Source organism: Bos mutus, chromosome 14 (assembly GCF_027580195.1).
Source record: "Bos mutus isolate GX-2022 chromosome 14, NWIPB_WYAK_1.1, whole genome shotgun sequence".
Taxonomy (NCBI): Eukaryota; Metazoa; Chordata; class Mammalia; order Artiodactyla; family Bovidae; genus Bos; species Bos mutus.
The window spans coordinates 78682086-78701218 of record NC_091630.1 but is presented as its reverse complement, the minus strand read 5'-3'; the positions used below and the strand labels follow the sequence as shown (position 1 = coordinate 78701218).

General features: G+C 45.3%; 1 protein-coding gene across 6 annotated transcripts in view; it reads right to left on the bottom strand.

The window, feature by feature from the left end:
* Positions 1–19133, bottom strand: part of CYRIB (CYFIP related Rac1 interactor B) — a 148330-nt gene that overhangs the window by 101807 nt on the left and 27390 nt on the right. For 4 of the 6 annotated variants that reach the window (XM_070382777.1, XM_070382781.1, XM_070382780.1 and 1 more), the window contains exon 2: positions 7648–7700. In XM_070382777.1, coding sequence (XP_070238878.1) covers positions 7648–7700 — 53 coding nt within the window. Of the gene's footprint in view, positions 1–7512; positions 7534–7647; positions 7701–19133 lie in introns of those variants that run through there. The other 2 variants (XM_070382782.1, XM_070382783.1) reach the window with 2 other exon arrangements.

Here is a 19133-nt window from a genome sequence, read left to right as displayed (position 1 = left end):
ATCACAATAGGGAGAGGAAGAAATACGGGATCCACAGCCTCAAAACACCTTGCTCCGCTCCTAGGTGTGCAACTGTGGCAAGCCACTTAATCTCTCTGAACTTGTTTCCTCTCTGTAAAATGGAAACACCTTTGTGACAAGGACACTCTAAGAACGAAAAAAATTATGTAATGCATTTTTACATTCAACAATGTAAATACCCCTTCCTCTGATCACTGTCAAACTCTCAGGAACACACTAGAATGTGAACTTTTAAAAAGTAGGTACAATGCCTTACTTATCTTTCTATAGCCAGATCCTAAACACTTAGAGATAGCAGTTGCCTCTTCAGCATCTATTCCATTTCTCTCCCGCCAAGCAGCATCCCTCATTCATTCAGACCTCATCTGCAATTCCAGGGGTGGGTCCAGAATGGCCTAAGCCAATCAGTGTTCCTCTGTCACCATGATTGGTTGAGAGACAGAGGTGTGTCCTGAGATGATCCAATCCGAGGGAAGCTCAGAAATTTTGTCCAAAGTCTCTGGGAAGAGAAAGGACCTCATTCTTCCCTGCATGTGAACCAGCTATCCAGTGGGCAACCTCCAGCACCCACAAAGCACCCAATGAAATATTTCCCGACTATATGAATAAAGATGAGTCTGTGGATAAACAGACAGCGATGAAATCACGATTCTCAGAACAGAACTGTAGTAAAACCCTATTAGTACACAGACTGCTGGTTATGCAGCAGGTAAATCAAAGACCAGGGAATGAGAGAGGGCTTCTGAGGCTGACAGATGTGGCCCAAATTCTGGTCCCAGAATTCTAGTGCCTAAGCCTGGGACCTCAGGCAACTTCCTAAGCCACAATTTCTGTCTAAGCCACAATTTCTCTCTGACAAACACAACTATCACAATTAAATAAGAATTTTTTAATGCATCTATTAATAGGGAGAAAAGATTGAGAGAATATACCCCAAAATATTAATAGCAATTAGTCCTAGGTAGTTAATGGAAGGACTTTTATTTTTCTCTTTTTTTGTGTGTACAGTGTTGGATTTTCTATAATGAACATAAATTGGTGGTCTAATAAAAGGAAAATAAAAGGAAAATAAAAGCAAAGACAATGGCAATTAAAGCATCCAGCCCAGCACGCATGACACAAAGTAGGAAGCCAGCAAATGTTCTGTCCCTATGAACACCCTTCAAACATTTGGGAACAGCTATCATATGTCTATTTCTTGTTAAATATCTCAGCTAACTTAATGTCATCCTTACATGACTTGATTTCAAGGCTCTCTGCAAAGGCTCCATCTGTTAAAACCCCACTCTGGATATCATAGAACCCGCTCAGAGAATCAGCCGCAGAACTTGTTTGCTCATTCATCTGTTAATTCATTCACTGAGTAAACACTGATTAAAAACATACTATATTGGACATCTTGCTTCTGCCTACCCCCCATTCACAAATGGTTTCCATATTTCCCCGGGGAACATCTGCCTGCCTTCATTCTCAGTTCCTGGGCTCTGGGGAGAGCAGACCCTACTCCAGCTTCTTCGGGGGCTGGCATTTGATCCAAGGTGGCCAATCAGAGCATCGCATTCACCTGGCCACCGCGATGGGTTAGGAACAGGCATGTTACCCAGAGAAGACCAATCAGAGACATTGAAGAAGAAATCTTTCTTTCCTGAGATTTCTGCTGAACTGTTGGAAAGGGGCATTTTTTCTCCTACTGCTAGAACTGCTGACATGCTTTGCCACCACAATCCAAAAAGAAATCAGAGGCAGTGCTGAGAGATGAGGAAAACCTGTGTAAGCCTTAGCAACACAGTCTAAGGCTCCGTGCCTTCGGTTCCATCCCTGCACTTTGCAGCTACATAAACCAGCGAATCCCTTTTCTGTGGAAGGCAGTTCAACTTGGGGCTCAAAAGAAACCTAACTGGTGAAATTTGAAGTTTTCTGACATCAGCTACATGCCAGCTATGCACAGATGAAGCAAGATGATCCACACCATCTTTCTTGGCACTTGGTCTGATGTGGAGATAGCTACAAACAACTACAATTATTTAAAGCCAGTAAGATGATTGCTTTAATTAAACACTACGTAGAGCAAGGAGAGCACAGGAAGGTGGAGTCCGGATAGGCGTCAGCTAAGAAATAGCATTTCAACCTCCTCTGTACCTGCATTCAGGCAGTGAAGAGAGAATTACTGGTTGGGGGAGTCAAGATAACACTGTTGACATAGAGTCATCTCACAGTAAACTAAAACCACAACAGCCCACGTTTCCCGACGGGAAATGATACTTACAAGCTCCGAAGGGTGCTCTCTGGTTGAGCCCACAAAATAGAAACAGCCACCAGCAAACAGCCCTCCCATGCAAGAATTTCACCCCAGTGTTACAGATGATGCTACACTCTTAAATAATACTCAGGCTGGTTTTTTTGATTTTGAGTCCATGAACTTAAGTCTTCACTCGAGTTTTACTGCCTATTTGGACTACTGTTGATATAATCACAAAAACATCATGACAGCCCGCTGAAGATGAATAACCTATTTACTACCAAATGATAAAAGAGAGAGGACAAGAGTAAGCTTCTGGTTCCATAAGACATTTCAGGATGAGTTAGAAATGTGACTGATCTCGGAAAACAACAAGGGCGACAACAGAAGCACCTCTGGGAACATCTAATTTGCTAAGAAAGGCCCTGAAGGTTGCTCTTTTTAAGTGAACAGAGCTAGTGTCTCTTTGTTATCTTTGATGATGCAAAACTCAACAGGAGAGTTGTGCAGGTAAGTCAGAAAAGGAGGACATCGCAGGACACATTCTCCTTGCCTTTGTGGTTTCCAAACACATCAGCGATTCATCTGGTCCGGGAACACAGCTCCAACTTTCCAGAGCAAAGAATCTTAGAGGTGGAAAAATTAATACTGATGGAACACGTCCACGTGATCTCAAGAGAGGTGCTGGGGATGCGGTAGGAGGGACGGATGCCTACCAGATAACGGGGATTGCTAAGAAGCAGCTGGGTTCTCTCTGTTCCCAAGGCACTTTTAAGATTTCTTCAAGTGCCATGTGAATTCCACTTCCCCTTCTTGCTTGCCACGTGACTTCCCACAAAGACTTAGCCGCCCTTCTTCCTGAAAATGGGATTACTATTTTTCACGCACTGACCAGGCCACTACTGGAGTCCAGGCAGAGTCAGGCAATGGAGAAACCCATAGTGTACGACAACCCTGGCAAGGGCCTGGTGCTTGGCATGTGTTCCGTAAAGGCTGGGGGTCAGCAACCCCATGCCAATTTCCTCTAAAACTAAGAGGGGGTGCAGGCTGAAAGCTCACAAAGGGAAGTTTTTTGTTAATGAGTTTAACAACAACATTTATGTTTAAAAATTTTTTTGCTTAAAAAAAGGATATACAATAAGATATTCGTTCACCCCAAACCCACCATCACCTTGACTTCTTCTCAAGAATTAAATGGTACTGCCCACAACCACTTTCTTTTTTGGTGTGCTTCCAGCAAAATCTATGCAAAAATCATCAAGCTTTTGTATGTGTGGGGTGGGTTTGCATAAGCACTAATCCCTCTTTCCACCCCCTCCCAAACACGGGAGGGAGCATACCACACACACTTTTTTGCATACAGCTTTTTTTAACCTAAGAATGTATCCTGGAAAGAATGGATAAAGAAAGTGTGATCTATTATATATATATATAATGGACTATTACTGAGCAGTAAAAAAAGAAGGAAATCCTGCCTTCTGCCACAACAGAGATGGACCCTGAGGGCTTGATGCCAAGTGAAATTAAGTCAGAGAAAGAAAAAACACTGTATTATCTCACTTTTAAGTGGAATCTAAAAACCACCAACAAAAAAATCCCTAGGCATAGATGCAGAGAACAGACTGGGGGTTGGGAGATACAGGCAAAGTGAGTCAAACGTACACACTTCCGGTTCTAAAATAGACAAGTCACGAGAACGTAAGGCACAGCACAGTGACTACAGTTAATAATACAGGAAATAACGGGACTTCCTGGGTGGTCCCATGGTTAAGAATCCACCTGCCCATGCAGGGGACATGGGTTCAATCCCTGGTTCGGGAAGATTCCACGTGCCACGGGGTAACTAAGCCTGTGAGTCACAACTCCTGAGCCCGGGCTCTGCAACAAGAGAAGCCACGCAACAGAAGCCCAGGCACGCAAACAAGAGAGCCGCTCCCACAGCTGGACAAAGCCAGAGCGCAGCAACAAAGACCCAGCAGCCATTAAATAGATCCATAAATCTTAAAAAAAAAAAATACAGAATTCCATATTTGAAAGTTGCTAAGACAGTACATCTTCAAAGTTTTTATCACAAGAAAAAATTGTGTAGCTATGCACGGCAACACACACTAACCAAATTTCGTGTGGTGACCATGTAGCAATATACACAAATACGGAATCATTATATTGTACCCCTGAAGCTCATGTTATATGCCAACTATAAAAAGAAAAACAATTAAAAAAAAAAAGAAATGCATCCTGGAGCTGATTCCTTCTTGGTATATTTGACGTATTATTTTAAACAGTGGCCCAGTATTCTCCTGTAAGGATATATCTTAATATCTTCCATCAATCCTTTTCTGACATACATTTATTTCAGTTGCTTCCAGGGACTTGCTATTTCAAACAATGCTGCAAGGAGCTTACATTACACACATCTTCACACTACAGGTAAGACGTGTTACTAGAGGAAAGGTGGGATTTATATGATAAAATCCTTGGAAACTAAATATATATGGGCTTCCCTTGTGGCTCAGCTGGTAAAAAATCTGCCTGCAGTGCAGGAGACCCCGGTTCAATCTCTGGGTTGGGAAGATCCCCTAGAGAAAGCAAAGGCTACCCACTCAGTATTCTGACCTGGAGAATTCCATGGACTGTATAGTCCATGGGGTCACAAAGAAGTGGACACGACTGAACAACTTTCACTTTCACTTTCGTGTGTGTGTGTGTGTGTGTGTGTATTTATATATAGGAAAGATGGGATTTATAAGATAAAATCCTTGAGGTTGCAAGAGTCAAAAGGTACAAACACTTAAAATGCTGGAATGGCCTTCAAAGAGTTTGGACTCACTTTTACTCTCACGAACAGGGTCATAAGGATGCCAGTCTGTCCAACTACATTCATAGAATGGTTTGTTTATCAAATTCAAGGGAAGAAAGCGGGGCAGAGATTCACTCTTGTCCCACAGTCTCTTCCTGGCCCCGTGATACCACACATGATTCTACTACTGCCTGAAAATTCTGCCCCTTGGACGCACAACCCGGAAATCAGAGCTTAAAACAGAATGAACATCAGCACTGGTGTGCTGAGCTGGCTCGGGCTGGCTCGAAAGAGCCGACTGTGCACATCTCTTCCCAAGCCTGTGTTCAGTGACATCATGTTGGTAGCTTTAAATTGTTCATGGTGGAAGTACTGATACCACAGAGATGGGCAAATGCTAGTCAGGGCTTCTCTTTTTCCCCCCAGAGACCTCTGTCAAACATCAGCCCATTGAGGCATACTACAGTGGAAACTGAGGCTCTGCTGCCCCTTTTTACAATATGTCTGCTCTCAGTAGGATCACAAATTCTTGGAACCTCAGAAGTGGAGGAGATCTGAAGGGACAGCTGATCATTCTGTCTTCTCATGCTGCCTCTCCCCTAGTCCCTGTGCTGAGCCATAAGCAGACCCTCTCCTCCACTCCTCTACGCCTCTCCACCGTATTCCCATCTCTTTATTGCTTAGTGCTTATTCTTAATGATACTCTACAGTGTGGTAACTGCACACACAGACTCTAGGCTACACTAAAAGACAGCCAGGGGTCAAATCCCAGCTCCGTCATTAGCAGCTCTGTGACCTTGGGCAAGTGGTTTAAACTACTGCACCTTCGTTTCTTTGTAAAGCACAGATGATAATGATAACGCCTTCCTTAGATGTTTGTTCTGAGGATTCAATGCGTTAAAACAAGGACACAGAACAGCGGCTGGCACACACTAAGGACTAAGCAGACGTACACTGTTATCACTGTTTTCCAGTTCACTAAGCATCTTTCACGACATCTAGGCTGTCAGTTAACGCTTTTGTTGGATTTTAATTTCAATCACTATTTTTCACTTCTACGTGGCAGCTTTTTAAATCAACTTATTCTTTTTCCACCTTTCATTGCATTTTTGTATCCTTTTTAATCATTTAAAAATATATTGTCTATAGTCTCGGAGAAGGCAATGGCAACCCACTGCAGTACTCTTGCCTGGAAAATCCCATGGACGGAGGAGCCTGGTAGGCTGCAGTCCATGGGGCTGTGAAGAGTCGGACACGACTGAGTGACTTCACTTTCACTTTTCACTTTTATGCATTGGAGAAGGAAATGGCAACCCACTCCAGTGATCTTGCCTGGAGAATCCCAGGGACGGGGGAGCCTGGTGGGCTGCAGTCTATGGGGTCGCACAGAGTTGGACACGACTGAAGCGACTTAGCAGCAGCAGCAGTTTATAGTCTCTTTTAGACGGTTTTTTTACTTTCAACTCAAAGTCACTCCTTTCCTAAATAGTCCATATGATTTAATTATGCACACATCTTCAGAGTTCTTTCTGCAGGAGTCTGCCAGGTCTGGGTTGTTGAAATAACCCAGTGGAGTGACTGTGTAAACACACAACACAATCCCTACTGTTGTGCTAGAGAGCCCCACAGTAGACAGTAGCCAGTTTTTATACTAATTTCTCAACTCAAGTTCTCACATCTCGTGATAATAACAATATAGATTCCACAACCACATACGGTATAGCCCCAGATTTTTCATTTCTTCCTGGTGACTTTCTCTCCACTCAAAAAAAGCTTCCTCTCTGTTTCTCCTGACAGTGGGGCTTTTCCAGTCCTTTTTCATGAAGACATGTAATGTTTAAAGCTCCTGGAAATTCATGTCTACCTTGGGCCCAAGTCTCATTTCTAGGCCCACTGTGGTCTCAAAACCTTAACTCCTAGACTCTACAGCTGCTTTGTGGATGCAAAAGCCCCATAAGTTATTGTGCCTTCAGCTCATATAACCATTTGGCTTGGATTTCTCTCCATTTTTGACACTTGGGGACTGATGAGCTCCCCTGGATATAGTTATTATTTTTCAGTCAACTCTGAAAGGGACTGTTGGCATCCCCTTTCCAAATTGGGGAACCTATGTTGGAACCTAACCCCCAACATGATGGTATTAGGAAGTGATTAGGTCACGAGGGTAGGGCCTTCATAGATGGGATTAGTACCCATCTATGGTACCTATTAGTACCCATCTATGGGATTAGTAGAAAAGAGACCTCAGAAAGTTCTCTTGCCTCTTCCACATGTGAGGTTATAGCACAAAGAAACAGGAAGTGGGCCTTCACCAGACACTGAATCTGCCAGCATCGTGATCTTGAACTTGCCAACCTCCAGAACTGTGAGAATTAAATTTCTGTTGTTTATATGCAACCCCGTCTATGGTACTCTGCTACAGCAGCCTGAACAGACTCAGACAACTCCTTACCAGTGAAGAGAACTTGGGAAAGTTACTTCTCTGAACCTCAGCTCTCGAGGGCTATTGTGAGGCTCAAGACAATTCAAATGAAGCGCTTAGTTCTGAAGCCAGGTGGCCACAATCAAATCCGGTTCTGTCACTTACCAACTTGGTAACCTTGAACAAATTACTCAAACTCCAGGGCTCAGTTTCTTCTCCTGCAAAACAGAGATATAGCAAGGATTAGGCAAGTCACAAGTCCCCAGCACACAAAAAGCCTCCAGTAAATCCTAATCACTACTGTTTTTTTCCTGTACCAAGAATAATAACCCAATATAACATTTCCATCCAGTAGTATTTCAAGCCAAATAATATTTCTCCAAACCATTATATTTTACAGAAGATGTTTCACAAATGTTTTTGTCATTTAACATTCAAAACAGTCTGGTATATGACAAATAAAGAAATGAAGATATTAAAAAAAAAAGGAAATGGAGATTCAGAGATATCAAGTTGTAAGAGTTCTTTATATATTCAAGTCAAGTAAACTTGCTGAAGGTTGCACAGCAAATAAAGAGAAACCCCAAATCAAACTCCTCTGATGAAGGGATACAGTTTGGCTGGACTGCACTGTCCCAGGGACATAGAGGGTGGAGCCTGGCGATCCTTTCAGACTCATAATTCTATGATAAAGGATGCTGGGACTCTGGGCTATGTCAGCAAGTCCGGGTCTCAGAAAAACACTCAGCTCAACTTGAATTTGAACTGGTCTCAGTCATTCCACCCCTGACTTGCTTTCTGCTTTAGGTATCTACACCACAGAGAAAGGAAAACAAACGTACATTACACCATCCTTGTCACCCTCAGAACTCTTACAAAAGAGATTCACACAAACTTATGAATCAAAGGGAGTTTTCATAAAACCCAAGGTAAACAATATCCCATTCGAACCCATTCACCAGCATCAAGTGTAAAGATCAGAGCAAGGTCTGCAATGTCTAGACACTCATTATTGCCTGCAACAGAAAGAGAACGCTTTTTTCTGGCTTTCATTTTGATTAAATCTTTAGCTGCCTGAGGTGTTTTCTCTTTGCTTGTCACTGGAGACTGAGACTACCGGAAGCCACTTAACCAGCCTCCCGTATTCACAAAAGATTCGGGGGCCCTGCCTAATTGTCGTGGGGGAACGTTATCAGCCGATCATGTCAACCACTCTGGCTGCGTTGCCAGCAATCCTCTCGTTCACCAGTACAGGTTTCCTTTCTGCTGTCACCTGAATGTGGTTTAAAATTCCCTTTTCAAGAATAATCACAAAACTGCTCAGTGGCCAAAGAAAAGAGCCATTTCATTTAGAACAACATAGGCATACCAAGTTTCCCTGGCGGCTCAGTGTAAAGAACCCGCCTGCCAATGCAGGAGACGCAGGTTCAATCCCTGGGTCGTGAAGATCCCCTAGAGGAGGGCATGGCAACCCACTCCGGTATCCTCACCTGAGAAATCCCATGGACAGAGGAGCCTGGTGGGCTGCAGTCCACTCGGCCGCGAGAGGCAGGTGTGACTTACAGATTGAACAACAAAGCACACTCCCAAGTTAAGGCCTCACAGGTAAGCACAAGGTCCACACTCGTGTGTGTGTTGTGTGTTTGCACTTACACACAGACGCCCAGAAGCACGGTGACAGTCCTCTCGGCTCAATTACATAAAGATTTCATTTTCTTTCTTTCTGATTCTTTGACCAGATTTACAAAGCAGAAAATAAGACAAGCTGTTTACTTGGGAACAATTTTTTAAGGTCCTGGGCAAAAGTCCTAGAAATTAGAAAAAAGTATACTAGAAATTAGAAAAAAGTATACTAACTTGCTCTCACAAAACTCTTTTTCAAGAACATGAAGATGAGGCTGGTCTTGCCATCACTTGGAGACAACCAGGAAAGAGAGTATGTCTCTCCTAGAAAGAAAGTCATCTCAAAACAAGGGTGACTTTCTCTCACTTCCTCTCTGGGGACAGAGAAAAGCTGGACTATGACTCTAGAAACCGGTCTACCACCATATCACTCTGCACACGCCTGATCTCATCTGATCTCAGAAACTGAGCTGAGTCGGGCCTGGTTAGTACTTGGATGGGAGACTCTAGAAATTGGATCTGATCTTTTCCCCTCTTTAGACTTACAGCATGGGCTCCAGTCCGTTCTTGGTCTTTCAGAGCTGTGTGACTTTGGGTAAGTCACTGAACCTTGCTGAGCTTCTGCAGCTGCTCTGTCAAGGGAGGACACTCATTCACTCAAGACCTATCTGCTGAGCTCCTTCAACGTGCCAAGCATGTGGCCATGGGATTAATTCCAATAATTAAACTGTCCCAGCCACAAAGAGCTCTCATGGATTAGTGGAATAAAGACTTCCCTGGCAGTTCAATGGTTAAGATGCTGTGCTTCCAATGAGTACAGGTGCTGGGCAATCACAGAAAAGGGTATTTAATTAATTCCACAGGGGAGGGAAAGTGCTGGGTATAAGGAAGACTTCCCCCAAGGAGGTGTTATCTAAGCTGCGAACAAAAAGACAAGTTAGAATTTGCCCAACCGAGGGGATACAAGCAAAACTGGCAGCATATGGGAAGGATCATAGGCAGGATGGCTGGTTCACAACATCAAGCACAAGAGGCAGGAAGAGAGACATCATGTATGTCGACCTGGACATGCAAGCAGCTGGACTTGCCAGGGCAATTTGCCTGGACTAGGAGGGTCAAGCATTCACAGAATCCCAGCCACCCCAATCACAAGACCCTTGGACCAAATTCCAGGACCTTGACCTAGGGTTTGGAGACGGAAATGGCAACCCAATCCAGTATTCGTGCCCAGGAAATCCCACGGACACAGGAGCCTGGTGGGCTACAGTCCATGGGATGGCAAAGAATCGGACATTACTGAGCGACTAATAACGTTCAAACATGTTCAGAGTCCCTCCCAGTCCTAAGGGCTGACCCTGTGGTCTTCTGAGACCCCAGATCCTCCTCTTGGCCTGACAGCCCTTGCACCAGCACAGCCACGTCCCTGAGTCCACTCAGGGAAATGCCAAGCCTCCCACGTGGGCCCTGTCCTTCCTCTTTCCTTTCCCTTCGGGAGTGACTCGCCAGTGACTCAAGGAGGGAGCTGTCCCCTACTTGTCATTTGTTTCTTTAAAAAAAAAAAAGCACCCAGGACTCACTCACACAGTCATTTGCCCAACCTCCTTCTCCCACCCAGCCCCTGACCTAGCTGAAGAAATGCTGAATTATCTGTGTAGACTGTCGTCTCCAGGACACTTGAAGCTACCTGAGGGCGGACGCTCGTTTTGGTCATTCTGCTGTCCCCCGCCCCTGGCACTGACCCCTGATTCATGCCAAGCCCTCAAAAATGCATGCAGACATGAATGGGTTTAATGTCTCTGCAAAGGAGCACCCACCCAGAGCTGCCCTCAGATAGCAGCTCTGAGACCAGTGTGGAAAACCCAGAGAGGTGTCAGCTCAACACCCCTCCCCCAGGGCTCCCTAAGCCACTGCAGACGCTCAGCAAAGCCCCATTGGAAAACTAACACCCCCACCACTTGTGATACCAGTGAAGAAACTCAGGTCCGAAAGGATGATATGACTTGCCCAAGGCCTCTTAGCTAACGCAATATAATGTTTTTAAAAGGGGGACATCAGGGACTTTCCTGGTGGTCCTGTGGATAAGACTCTGAACTCCCAATGCCGGGGGCCTGGGTTCTATCCCTGCTCAGGGAACTAGATCCTGCATGCCACTACTGAAGATCCCATATGCCATAACTAAGACCCAGCACAGCCAATTATATAATTTTTTTTTTTTTTAAAGTGGGACAACGGTCTTAAACGGAAGGCTATCTAGTTGCCCCTACCAGAAACGTTGCTTATTTTAGGGGAAAATACTTGGCAGGTCTGACTAAGCAACTTCACTTTCACTTTTCACTTTCATGCATTGGAGAAGGAAATGGCAACCCACTCCACTATTCTTGCCTGGAGAATCCCAGGGACGGGGGAGCCTGGTGGGCTGCTATCTATGGGGTCGCACAGAGTCGGACACGACTGAGGTGACTTAGCAGCAGCAGCAGTGGAATCTGCCCTTACCTGACCACCAATTATATCACACTTTCACAACCCCTGGGATTCTCTAGGCAGGACTAAAGCTCCCACTGAAGCATCGACCTATTTTTGAAGATGACTAAAAAAACTTTTTTAGGGTCTGGGTATGTTCTTGGATTATGGATCACTTTTTAATTCTCTATAATGTGATCTCAGGCTATAACAATTTTTAAAGGAAAGCTGAGCTCCCTGAACACTTTTTAAAAAAATGTTTTGATATTAACTTTACTGTGACAGCAAACATAATTTTTAAGGAGGCCATTTTGACCTATATAACCCTTCCACCAAAAGAATTCCTTATAATTCCTGTGTCCTCTTATTAAAGTTTTTATTCACAGATCGATACTCTGTATCAATGTATGTATTTCATTTAAAGGAACCCAGGTGGCACTAGTGGGAAAGGGTCTGCCTGCCAATGCAGGAGACATAAGAGACGTGGGTTTGATCCTGGATTGGGAAGACCCCCTGGAGGAGGGCATGGCAACTCACTCCACTATTCCTGCCTGGAGAATCCCATGGACAGAGGAGACTAGTGGGCTGCAGTCCATGGGGTCACAAGTGACACGACTGAAGCGACTTAACACGCACGCGCCTTTTAGAGTAGAAGTTACTTAAAACAAAAACCAAACGAACAAACTTATTATGCAAATCACTGGCATGATGTTTCTGAAACCACCACAGAGCAAAACCCAGGTGACAAATGAAGTGCACCTGGAAATTCTGGGTCTGGGACATTGAGGGTAACATTTTCTAGCCTGCTTCATTCAATCATTATTCTGACACTTTCCATATCCCATTTAATACGAAACAGACAAAGGAAAACAGATGTTTGACTTGTATCCACCTGGCACAGCAAACTCCCAAAGTTTGCAATAGCTGCTTATCGCTGAAGAGTTTAAAGCAATATTTTTGTGCCAATGAAATAACATCTCAAATGGCCTAGCACAGTGGTTCTTACTCCGGCTCAACCAAAATTCACCAGGGCAGGAGGAAAATCTTTAAAAATACCGCTGCTGGGTCCCCAGCCTGCACAATTAAAACAGAACCTCTAAGGATGAAACCTTAGCACTATAGTTTTCCCAAGATCCCTAGGTGACTGTACAGCACAAACAGGACTGCAAACCACGGGCTAGGTTAGCTCATCAGTCGAAGAAAGCCCACGGGAAATCTTATCTGCGAGCGATGAAGGCGTTGTAATTAAATAAAACAGCGGATGCAAAAGTACCTGACAGGGCCTGTTACCCAGAAGACACTTAATAAATGTTAATTAAACAAAAAAATAATAATTCAAGTAATTACTCCTTCTCCTCAGTGAATTCACCTTGTAGTTTTATTGGCTTGTTTATCACTTGCTGTTTTCTCTTAGCCTTGATTCATTCCATCCCTATGTTAATAATAATAAAAATATCTATATGTTAACAAAATTATAAACATATACCCCTAATCCTGTTCAATTACAAGAGCTCTGCACTATTTCCAACAACTCTTAATCACTTATTTAATAAAACTTTCCCCTAGAACAGTGGCTAATATGTACTAAATACTCAACAAATGTTATTTATAATAAGTATTGTTATTCAGGATTCATGGTAATCTGCATAACTTAAGCTGAAGTTTTATTTATACTATTCAAAGGACTTAGTGAGAATGTAAAAATATTAGCAAGGCAATATTTTTTTAGCTTTCCTTTTTATACTGGAGAATAGCCAATTAACAATGTTGTGACAGTTTCAGGTGGACAGAAAAGGGACTCAGCCATATATATATACACACGTATCCATTCTCTCCCAAACTCCCCTCCCGTCCAGGCCACCACGTAACACTGAGCAGAGTTCCTGTGCTATACAATAGGACCTTGTTGCTTATCCATTTTAAATATGGCAGTATATGCATATGGATCCCAAACTCCCCAGGGCAATATTTAACAAACTTAAAAAAAATTTTTTAAGCACATTCATTCTTTTTATAAATTTGTCAAAAAATATTAAATGTGATCACTGCACAGGTAACTAGCTTATCTTGCACATTCAAGGGGCCCGGGTAAAAGCTACTTGTGAGCACTCAGCAGTTTCCACAGTCACTTGGAAAAGCTAACATTGCAATTAGTTCAAAGTGCTCTCTTAATCCAACTTTTCCCTACCACTGCCTCCCTGAGCCTGTATTAGGAAGGCCATTTTTCTATATGTTCACATTACCCCTCAGTTTTAACTAAGAGAACAAAAATCTGTTTAAAAAATATATATATATATATTTCTTAATCAAGATGAGAAAGTTTTATTAAGAACATGTCCAAACCTCCTGTTGCCCTGCTTGGATGAATTAAGCCAGTCGGCATCTGTCTCCTGTTGAGCTAAGCAGAGAAGGCATTCAACAGCCAGACTGGAAGATCTATTGCGTTTGGTCCAGGATCACATTGTTAGCAGGAGACCCTTCCATGGTTTACACCTGAGCATGCCAATGTTTGCTTCCTTTCACCTTCTAACTCCAAACATCTGCCACTGCATGTTGCAAATCCGTACACACGCAAAAGTAATCATGATGTGCGCTTTTCTAGATGTACTGTTGTTGTTCAGTCACTAAATCGTGTCTGATCTTTGCAACCCCATGGACTGCAGCATGCTAGGCTGCCCTGTCCTCCACTATCTCCCGGAGTTTGCTCAAATTCATGTCCATTGAGTCGGTGACGCCATCCAACCATCTCCTCCTTTGTTGTCCCTTTCTCCTCCTGCCCTCAACCTTTTCATCATCAGGAACTTTTCCGATGAGTCAGCTCTTGGCATCAGGTGGTCAAAGTATTGGAGCTTCAGCATCATTTATATGCATATTATACATATAATAATTATTATACATATCATAACAAGTATTACTGGTCTGAATGTTTGTGTCCCCCCTCCGGGCTTCCCTGGTGGCTCAGACGGTAAAGCGTCTGCTGCAATGCGGGAGACCCGGGTTCGACTCCTGGGTCGGAAGATCCCCCGGAGAAGGAAATGGCAATCCACTCCAGCACTCTTGCCTGGAAAATCCCATGGACAGAGGAGCCTGATAGGCTACAGTCCATGGGGTCACAAAGAGTCGGACAGGACTGAGCAACTCTGTCGTGTCCTGTCCAAACTCCCATGTTGGAATCCTAACTCCCCAGTGTGATGGCTTTAGGAGGTCAGGCCTTTGAGAGGTCATGATGGTGGAGCCCTCATGAATGGGATTAGTGCCCTTGTAAGTGAGACCCCTGATAGCTCCCTCACTCATCCCATCACGTGAGCACACGATGAGAAGAGAGCCCTTGCCCAAGCACGCTGGTGCCCGGATCTCAGGTTTTCAGCCTCTGGAACAGTAAGGACTATACGGCTGCTGTTTATAAGTTCCCAGTCTGTAGCATTTTATAATAGTAGCTCTGAGAACCACAACAAAGTCAAAAGTGACCACACAAGCAAGTAATAGCTTGGTTTGCTCAATAAGAATATCATGATTGACTATCACATGCCAGACAACTCCAGAGGCATAGGGAGATGGAGATGAGGACAGAGTTCCCATCTTCAAGGATCTCAGGCTCCAAGGACAGTGTGTGAATTGGCTACTGTGACACAATGTGACTCTGACCAGGGGTGACAAGGAAATACAAAGGATAGGGTCACAGGGGCAACCCTAAATGTTTAGAATCAGAAATTAGAAAATGAAAATAAATAAGCACATAGGAGGTAAATGGTTGTGGATAACAATGTTAAGATAACTACTGCAGCTTTCATCAATTGCACTGCCCTCTCAGCTCCCATCACCTAATCTTGACAATCATATGCCACTTTGGGGACCTCCCTGGTGGTCCAGTGGCTAAGACTCCATGCTTCTAAAGCACGGGGGTGCGTGTTTGACCCCTAGTTAGGGAACTAGATTCCATATGCCACAGCTAAAGATCCTGTGTGCTGCAGCTAAGACCCAGCACAGCTAAATAAATAAACAAATATTAAACATAGGTATATATCTATCCTGTGATAAACCCTAATAGAAAAAGAATATATATATATGTATAAAGAATATATATAATCACTTTGCTGTACAGCAGAAATTAACACAACACTGTAAACCAACTATACTTCAATTAAAAAAATAAATTAAAAAGGAGGTGAAGGAGGAAGAGAAGACTTCCTGGAGCCTGAACAGCCAGACTCAGTACCATCTCAGCAAAACCGCAACCCTGTGGGTCAGCCCTAATCCTACCTTTTTCAAACTGTGCCACCGTTAAAGACATATCACAATTTACTTGAAAGCAGGACATGGGTGAAGGTAGAGAATGTTATTGGGGGTGTCTGGTCTAAATGCCTGGTTTTATAGATGGGAGAATCTGACATGCGGAAGGAAAGGAACTTGCCTGCAGTGAAGACAGCAGGATCACAGCGGAGTCAGAACCAGCTCCCAAGATTTCCGACTCCTAACTACCCAGGGCTGACTACTGAACTTCCACCCACTTCCAAACTCCTTCACCTGATTAACGAACTGCATCCAGGTGTCCGCTCTCAGCTCAGGCGCATGCCCTTTAGGGAAAGGCTTCTGGGGACATCCTACCTGGTACTCCCCTTTCTCAGGGCACTCCTCCCAGATTATGCTGCCACTTCATCAGCTAGCTTCCCCCCACCCTTGACCTTGGAGCAACTCTTTGTTCAAGTCTTGTGTCCTGGACCTGAGCACAAGCAGGAGGTCTACATGGACACAGTGCAGTGAACAAAGTGACCGATGTCTCAGGTTCTTGGGAATTTCCCAGCATTAACCAAGCAAGTCCCAAGTCCCTGAAAATCCCTCGGCAAACCAGGACAGCTGGTCACTCTATTAGTGGACACCAACAAAGTGACATGGGGCTTTCCCAGGTGGCGCTAGAGGTAAAGAGCCTGCCTGCCAATGGAGGAAACGAATATTTGATCCTTGGGTTGGGAAGATCCCCTGGAGGAGGGCATGGCAATCCACTCTAGTATTCTTGCCTGGAGAATCCCACAGACAAAGGAGCCTGGTGGGCTACAGTCCACAGGGTCGCAAAGGGTTGGATACAGGTGAAGCGACTTAGCATGCATGCAACAAAGCGAGATGGCTGGCTCACCATGTCCCCGCCTCTATCCGTCCTCAGCCACTGTGCAAGCCGGGCCCAGAGCCATGTCTCTGCCATGTGGTCACTCTAGCTCAGCACTGATAGAACTTTCTGCACTGCTGGAGATGTTCCTTATCTACACTGTCCAATACAGGAGTACCAGACCCAGGTGACTATGGAGCAGCTGAACTCTGGCTGGTGCAACCGAGTTTTTAATTCTATTTAATTTTTATTAATTTCTATTTAAATAGCCCTGTGTGGCTAGTAGCCACCATATAGAACAGTTTGTCTTTGGTTTTACATAATTGGAACTACGGTCCACCTCTGTGCACGGAATGAGCTTTAGAGTCAGAATGACCATGGTTCGAATCCTGACTCAGTCAGGTGCAAATGTGTCACAACTCCATGGGGAAGCTTGTTTCTCCCTCTGTGATCCTGACAAGTTGACTACGAGACAGTGTTCAGAAAGTGGTTGGTTCCTGGGAGAACTTATGCAAAAGGATTTCTCTGGAAGCCAATGAACCATGTTAAATGTAAAAAATGTAAAATACTATGTAAAAATGCTAGAAAAATATGATTCTGAACCCAATAGAGTGCAAGGGCATCAACTCGACCAGACTTCCAGCATCCCTGGCAGGTTCAAATTCAGATTCCAAACTGCCGGGTTTAGAATTCAACTGTGCTGATTGACAGATTCACAGATTCAACTGTGCTGCTTGACTGGTCCCAGACCTGTGACTGATTGTCACTGAGTCCCACTGGGGCAGCGGGCACTGGGTCCTGGGAGATGCTGAGACTCAGGCCATCTGAGGATGACCCTACATGGTCCAGGGGGCAAGGATCCAGGCCCTGCCCATAGCAGTGAGAAGGCAGCACCCGGAGGAAGCCCAGGTGCCCCACAGGGCTCAGGCACACCCGGGCTGGCCACTTAGTGCCCAGGGGCACAGGACACACGGGGCGCAGCCCGTATGCGGCACATGTAAGGAGAACACCACCCCCATTGCCTCATCCAAGGGCCAGGACACAGTCATGAGCTGGCGACCAGGAGCAGCTGCGAAGCCCTGGAGGTATCTGGTGTCTGGAACCTGTCCCCGGCCCTAATGAATCCACCCCCTCGGCAGGAACAGGCCGCAGGTCCCCGGAGGAGCAGGCTGTGGATCACAATCACCTGGGGAGCTTTTTAGCAACACTGTTCCTTAGATTGGGCACCGGTGTTTGCAGAAAGCTCCCAGATGACTGTGAGTCCCAGTGGCATGGCTGGGACTCGGTGTCTGTCATCTGAGGGCTTGGGAAGGTGGTTCTCATGAGGACTATCTAGGCAGTGCTAGGGGCCTTCCCAGGTGGTTCGGTGGTAAAGAATCTGCCTGCTAAGCAGTAGACATGGGTTCGATCCCTGGGTCGGCAAGATCCCTTGGAGAAGGAAATGGCAACCCACTCCAGTATTCTTGTTTGGAGGAGCCCACGGACAGAGGAGCCTGGTGGGCTACAGACCATGGGGTTGCAAAGAGTCGGACGTGACTGAGCACACATGAGCACGAGGCAGAACTAGGGCTGGGGAGAGAAGTCCCCTTGTTAACAAGTCCCTCCCTCTGGCTGCAGGGACAATAGTCAGATGGTCGGGGGACCCTGACACCACAGCTAGGCCACAAGTTGCTCGCCTCCCTCCTGCCCCAGCTGGCAGAGACCCTTCCGGCTCACCAGGTCTGAGCTGTCCCGTGTCTCGTGTGCGGCCTCGGTGAGGAGGGTCCTCCTTCCCCACTATCCCCAAGCACCCCAAGCAGAAGCCCTAATCTGTACGCCTCTCCATCCTGGTATCCCAGGCTGCACCCAGCACTGAGGAAGCCCACGACAGATGCTATTATTGTGGTTGTTACTCTCATTTCACTGAAAAGGAAACCAGAAGCTAGAGACAGTATGACTCACCCAAGGCCCCATGGTGCTGGGGCAGGGCTGGGACAGGAACTCTGGGTGCCTGGGTTCATTCCCTCTCCGATGCCCCAGGTTAGGGCTCATTGCCTCTGTGTCCACCCTCACCCACACTTTTTCTCCTCCCTCTTACAAGTCAGTATGCAGCCTCTGACCACCAGAATAAATGCTTATTAGAAGCCTCAGGCTCTGATTTATAGGATGCCACTTATCCTCAAAGGTTTCCCTGGTGGCTCAGTGGCAAAGAATCCGCCTGCCAAGGCAGCAGATGTGGGTTCTCCTGGGTCGAGAAGATTCCCCTGGAGAAGGAAATGGCAACCCACTCCAGAATTCTTGCCTGGAGAATCCACCGACAGAGGAGCCTGGGGGGCTACAGTCCATGGCGTCGCAGAGAGTCGGACATGACTTACCTGCTAAACAACAAATTATCCCCCAAACAGTCCATGAAGTCTATGAACACCCCTTGGGCAGTACACAGGGCACTGGTTTTTAGCACAGCCTTGGAGCCTGACATACTCAAATT